Below are 6,703 nucleotides of genomic sequence, written 5' to 3' on the forward strand. Positions count from 1 at the left end.
TTATATCTTCTGGTGTTTAGGGGCTGATGGCCAGAGGCAGCTACACTCAATGTCCACTAAAGAGTTGATCCAGATACTGGAAGACATTGTAGTCACAACGCGGATAATTGCCTTCGAAAGGTACAGCTTCATCTGGCGAAAACAACGGAAAAACGAATCATTGGAACAATTGCATGCCGATTTAGTAGGTCGGTGACTTTTTGCTTGAGAAAATGATGATTTTTTTTATATCACTTTGATATAAAAAGTCGCAATGTTTTGCACGGTTCTAGAAATGAGAATTTTCTTTGTACATTTATTGGTTCCTAAATAGTTCTCGGAGAACTAAGTGTCTTCTCCCCCGTTCCTACTTTTCATGTACACTTCGTGTTTGGTCTAGTAATAAAACACGTGTCATGTGTGTCTAAGATCTGCGGATAGAGATCCGGCTGGACCTTGTTTTTTTATCGGGTTTTGAAATTTTTCTCACTTTTTTCAGCTCATGAACGTATACCCACGTCAGTTCTGCGTAGTTACCGCTTGGTAAGTTTTGTGTTTGCGCTAATATAACGCTAAGTTGTTTGTTTCGAATTTATTCATCAAATTGAACATCAATCCGCTTCGACTCTTTGTTCAATTGATTGAGTGGTGCGTACTTGCATCCAAAGGAAGTTTTTATTGCGCCGTCTCGTCTAAGTCGGTCATTGAAACCAGTTGACACTCTAAGGCTTTAGTTGACACTCGTTTTGGTGAATTACCGTAGTGGCGGCGTCTGTTTTTGTCTTTTCATTATCTCGAAAAGAAAGGTTGATTTTGATTTCATTGATAAAGATATATGCCATTGATATAAATGATTATATAGAGCTAAATTTTGATAAATAGAGCTAAATGTCTGTAATAACGTGACTTTAAAATTCATTCTAATTTTGCCTAAAAATCCTGGACAATTTTGATCTTGTATTTTATTTTTTTGTGGTGGTATCTATTTTTGCGTTGAAAAATTGACCGTATATATGGCATGGCTTCCTCTGTCGAGTAACTGGAATGGACCTTTGCTATGAACCTCACTGAGTCATGGATTGATAAGAGGAGGAGTTTCTGTCAATATGTCAATTACCATCTTTGTTCTGGTACTCGAAAATCATAATAACAATTCAGATCATAAGCTTTTTAGCAACAAATAAGTTACTGCAAATACGGGCGCAATACTCCAAAAGCTCGTTGGCTCAAATCCGACTCACAGTAAAAGTTTGACTATCTTTAGGTTTATTTTTACTTTTCTTATTTCTGAAAGAAGTATTCGTTATTTCCTTATGCTGTATATTCGGTTACCACACCTGGTTTAATTGATAATCTTCAATCGGTTTGAAAAGGTAATTGAATACCTGCTTAAATTAGCCGTGTACTCGGTTGATTAAAATCTGATTGATGCCTTTCTCACTTATTTCAGAACTGCCTGTCCTTACGAGAGCGCCAACTTGTTGTGGCATTTGTTCGGAGCGGGATTCAACCTCAGTTCTTACTGAGTGCTTTGTTTGCTCGCTGAAAGCTGTACATCTGTCTTGTGTGGGTGTATCAATGAATACCTCGTCGATTTATGGTACGATCACATGGGTATGTCCCGAATGCCACGAAACTGGCAAACTTGAGAGAAAGACAGACGAAATGGCGGTTCGGTTGTTTTCAATCGAAAAGAAACTCGAATCAATCGACACACTGACGAAACTTGTGAACGATCTCCTTGAGAGCATGACAAATGATAATTGGGAGGCCTTGGTCATGGCTTTTCAAATGACCTCGCTACTTTTAATGCTTGTGTATCGTCCTCCTGCGACAAATTTTACTGTCTTCATTGAAGAATTCGCGAAAGTACTAGTCGAATATGCTTCGAATTATACGAACATTTTATGCTTAGCAGACTTCAACGTCCACGCCGAGCTTGAAGCTGATTCGAGAGCACCACGACTTTTCTCTGTTATTTCTGGAGCCGGCCTTGAACAGCACCTACGTGAACCAACTCAAATATACGGTCATACATTAGATTTGATCATTTCAACTTATACACCTGCGAATATTTTTGTTGATCAAGAAAATGCAAGCGACCACAATTGCATTAATTTTAATTACCTCACGGATACTTAAGCTTCAGTCTCAAAGAAAACAGTTGTTTATAGACAGTGGAAGAAAATTACATTGGAAAGTTTGAGCAATAAATTCAAACTTCTGATCGACCAAAAAATGGCGTATCCCGGGAATTGCTGCGATTCATTTTCAACCTTGCTTACTTGTTTAGATGAAGTTGCCGACTCCTTGGCTCCCGAGAAAAAAGGCTTCTTTTCATTGCACACCTGCCCCTACTTCGATGATGAACTGAGAACAACAAAAAAGGAAAGAAGAAGAGCTGAGCAGCAATATCGCAAGTGTTTTTCCCCAAACTAGCCTAGCCGAGTTTCGCGCCAAGTCGATGGAAATGAACACTATCTTACTTGATAAATAAAAAGTCTTTATGAAAGCATGATTCAAAACTGAGAAATCAAGAACTTGACATCCTTTGTGGCAAAAAAGCTTCTTTGCTACCCACCGGTTTCAATGAAAAGTCTCTGGCGAATACTTTTAGCCAGTTTTTTGTGTCGAAAGTAGACAATCGTGTTGAAGCAATTTCTGCCACTTCAGTTCTTTTCAACCATCCAGTGCAAGAGCTTCAGCTTGAAGTTTTAGCAAGCGTCTCTGACTTGGAATTATCAAAAGCTTTGGACGATGTCACATACATGTCGTGTCCACTTCAGGTGGTACCAACGAAGCTTCTTAAGTCAATGAAATCTATTCTCTTGCCGATACTGCTTTACCTATTTACCCTTTCTTTTACTTCTGGTACTTACCTGAAATGTTTGAAAACTGGTACAGTCATCCCACTACTCAAGAAAACCAATATTGACCCTGAAGAGTTGTAGACCCGTCACCAACATTGGTTTTTTAACCCTGAAGAGTGCTAGACAAGTCACTACTTATTAACCCTGAAGAATTATAGACTCGTCACCAGCATTCATTTTTTTAAGAAAGTTTTGGAGAAGCCTGTGGCTAAGCGTTTCACAACTTTTTTGGAAAATAACAATGCTTTCGATCCTTTTCAGTCTGCTTACAGAATCTTTCATTCAACAGAGACCGCGTTGTTGCGCATTACGAACGATGTCCTCTGTTCACTTGACAAGAAGAATACTATGGTTCTTATCGCTCTCGACTTGAGTGCTGCCTTTGAAACAGTAGATCATTCTAAACTGTGTGACGTACTCGAGAATAGGTTCGGAGTAAAAAAGGCTTTATCGTGTATCAAGTCGTACCTAAGTGACCGCACGCACCGTGTTTTTATCAATGGCGTGTCTTCTGATTATATCTGAAAGTAGGCGGAAAGTAGGCGTTCCACAGGGTTCTGTACTCTGGCCGTTATTGTTCTTTAATTATCTCATTCCGTTGCGTGATATTCTGAATGAAATTGATGTTGACTATCGCATTTACGCAGATGACAGTACACTTTATTTTACTACTGACAACGTTGAAGCGGGGACTATGAAAGCACAGCAAGTGGTATATAGAATGAAAGCACAGCAAGTGGTATATAGAGTTGAAGAGTGATTTTCTAGCATGAATCTCAAAATGAATGAAGACAAAACCGAATTCTTGTTTGTCCGTTCAAGAAGTAGAATCACAATTCCTGATCAAGTTGTTTTTAGCGAACGAGTACTTCGATGTGGTGACTCACTTCCGTAGTCTTGGGTTTGTTCTCGACCAGTTTTTTACTTTTGAAAAACAAATTAACTTGATCTGTGCATTATGTCATTATCAACTGAGACCGATTTCATCACTTTCACGGCATTTAGGATTCGATTTTACTCGCAGCCTTGTTATCTCTCTAGTTTTATCTTGTTTAGACTATTGTAATTCTCTGTATTGTGGGCTACCTTCAATTCTTCTTAATAAATTACAGCGATTTCAGAATCCGTGCGCTAGGCTTCTGTTCAAACTTAATAGAAGAGTTGATGTTACGCTTAATTTGCACGAGTTGCACTGTCTCCTAGTTGGAGCGCGTATTAAATTCAAAGTGCTTATGTGCTTGTATTGTTTATTTTATGCGGACAGAGTTCCCAACTATCTGTCAGATCTATTTTACAAAGGTTATTCTCATTCCTCTAGAAGAAGTGGTTTTCTCAATTTTGTACAGCCTTTTATCAGAAATACTTTCGGCTGTCGGATGTTTTCTTACCATGGTGCTGTTTTATGAAACAAGGTACCCACCAGTGTTGAGCGAGCAGACAGTTTGATCGATTTCAAGAAACTTTTGAAAACTCACTTGTTCACCGACTATTTTTATACTTAGCCACCGTCAACTTTGGAGCTTTGTAAAAGTTAAGAATTTTAATAATAATCATAATAATTTCATTTTATAGAGCTGCTTTGTGTCGTTATCTCGCGAGTTTTTGCGTAGCAAAGCTTCGCGTCTGTGTAATTTTAATTATCAGATAAAACATTCATGCGTCTTTGAATTATCGGGGGTTTACACGCGCCTTACTCCTTGGAGCATTTTCGATGTATTTTCTATATAATCGGGCAGCAGTCCATTTTATGAGATCATTAAAAAGTTGTTTTTGTCATTTACCAAAAGTTTTTCGTAGCTCTGTTGGTTGCCAATTGTGGATTTTCTTTTTTACATTTTGATTTAGATTGAATTCGAAAAAATAGTTAATCGGCCCTAGTAAAATCTTTTATATGACGAATAAACATGTTCATCAGGCATCAATACTCTTACAACAATTAATGAACTTTTAATTGTTCTTCTGGAATACTAAAAGTGGGAGAATATCTTTGTAATGACTATTTATCCACGAGGGAAAGGAGACCTCACCACGAGAAGCCGCTGTTGCCTCCCTGTTTAAGAACTACATCCGATGTTTTGGTTATTTTTCTTGGCTGGTTAATGTTGCCTCTCCCTCAACCAATGAGCACGGATCATGGTGGGCCTCGAACATCCGACCTTCGATTGTGAGGTGGAGACCTAACCACTTCACCACCGCTCCCCTAAGCCAAAGCATGGACAATAAGATATTTCGTGAAACAAAATGGTTCAGGAATACAATATTTGAGTCAATTATAGTTTTGATTTTCGTATATGGCGGTTTCAGCTGGCTGACGTTTTACCCTAAGCATTTGTTGATTCCCCTCAATCGATCGATTGTTGATTTCCCTCAATTGTTAGTTCCTATGAACTGATTTTGTGCTCCCGCAGATTTCCTATGAATTCCAAAGCTACTGTTTCAAATCTATCCGCTGTTTTTTGAAACCTCCTATTCCGGTTTTTCTTACTTGCGAATTGTATTAAAGAGAATATAAAGACTACGTTATACCCTATGAGCAATGAATTTTTAATTGTTCTTCCGGAGAATATAAAGACTACGTTATACCCTATGAGCAATGAATTTTTAATTGTTCTTCCGGAAAACTAAAATTGGGAGAATAGCTTTGTAATGACTATTTATTCACGAGGGAAAGGACCAGCATACAAGATGTACAGCTCACCACGGGAAGCCGGTGTTATGTCCCTGTTTAAGAACTAAATCCTCCATTTTTTGGTTATTTTTCTTGGCTGGTTAATGTTGCTTCACCCTCAAGCAACGAGCACGGAACATGGTGGGCCTCGAACATCCGACCTTTCTATTGTGAGGTGGAGACCTACCACCGCTCCCCTGAGCCAAAGCATGCAAAATAAGATTTTCGTGAAACAAAATGGTTCAGGAATACAATATTTGAGTCAATTATAGTTTTGATATTCGTATATGGCGGTTTCAACTGGCTGAAGTTTTACCCTAAGCAGTTGTTGATTCCCCTCAATCGATGGATTGTTGATTTCCCTCAATTGTTAATTCCTATGAACTGATTTTGTGCTCCCACAGAATTCCTATGAAGTCAAAAGGAACTGTTTCAAATCTATCCGCTGTTTTTCGAAACCCTTTATTCCGTTTTTTCTTACTTGCGAATTGTATACAGCGAGCTGAGTGGTAAATGAGACAAACAGAGAATTGGAAATCGTAGTTCTATTTTTTCCAGAAGTTTGAATGTTTTGACGATGGGAATCCGCCCTTACTTGCCAATTCCAAGAAAGAGTTTATTCCGAACTTCGAGGTTTCCAGGTCCCTACGATCACTTCTTCGACGCCTTCGGAAACCCCGTGGAAGGGATATTTTCAAAACTGCCCAAATTTTACACAGACCTATTTAAACCCCGACCTCCGCCAAACCGAAATTGGGAAGTTCCCAGAAACCCAAATCATATAGTGCCTATAGGCGCAAATAAACCATGGATTGAGAAAACGTATAAACAGGCACTGTCACCTATCCCTGTTTTCTTTCCGAAAAGGTCCAGGAAAGAATTGTGGGGAGGCGAGGGTTTGATTTTTGGTTTCAGGCAACGCGACAGATATGAAAGACTTCATAGAACAATCTGGCACCCGAAATTAATGCACTGGACCTGTTACAGCGAAATTCTGGATCGAAATTTTGAAACGATAGTATCGGACACAACTTTGGATTTAATTGACAAAAACGAGGGATTTGATTTTTATATTCTGAAGACACCGCCACATGAGTTGCTGTCGGATTTCGCATTGACTATAAAAGGAGATATTCTAAAGGCTCTAGCGAAGGAATCTTATTGGCTGAACGATTCTAAACAGTTT

General features: G+C 38.8%; 1 protein-coding gene across 1 annotated transcript in view; it reads left to right on the forward strand.

Annotated features, from left to right (window-relative positions):
- The window catches only part of LOC134853444 (mitochondrial import inner membrane translocase subunit TIM44-like), a 52,947-nt gene extending 51,442 nt beyond the window's left edge, over nt 1-1,505 (forward strand). The window contains 2 exon segments of the mRNA XM_063869443.1: nt 21-120; nt 1,430-1,505. Coding sequence (XP_063725513.1) covers nt 21-120; nt 1,430-1,505 — 176 coding nt within the window.
- The last annotated feature ends 5,198 nt before the right edge of the window (nt 1,506-6,703 follow it).

This window comes from Symsagittifera roscoffensis, chromosome 8, assembly GCF_963678635.1.
Source record: "Symsagittifera roscoffensis chromosome 8, txSymRosc1.1, whole genome shotgun sequence".
Classification (NCBI taxonomy): Eukaryota; Metazoa; Xenacoelomorpha; order Acoela; family Convolutidae; genus Symsagittifera; species Symsagittifera roscoffensis.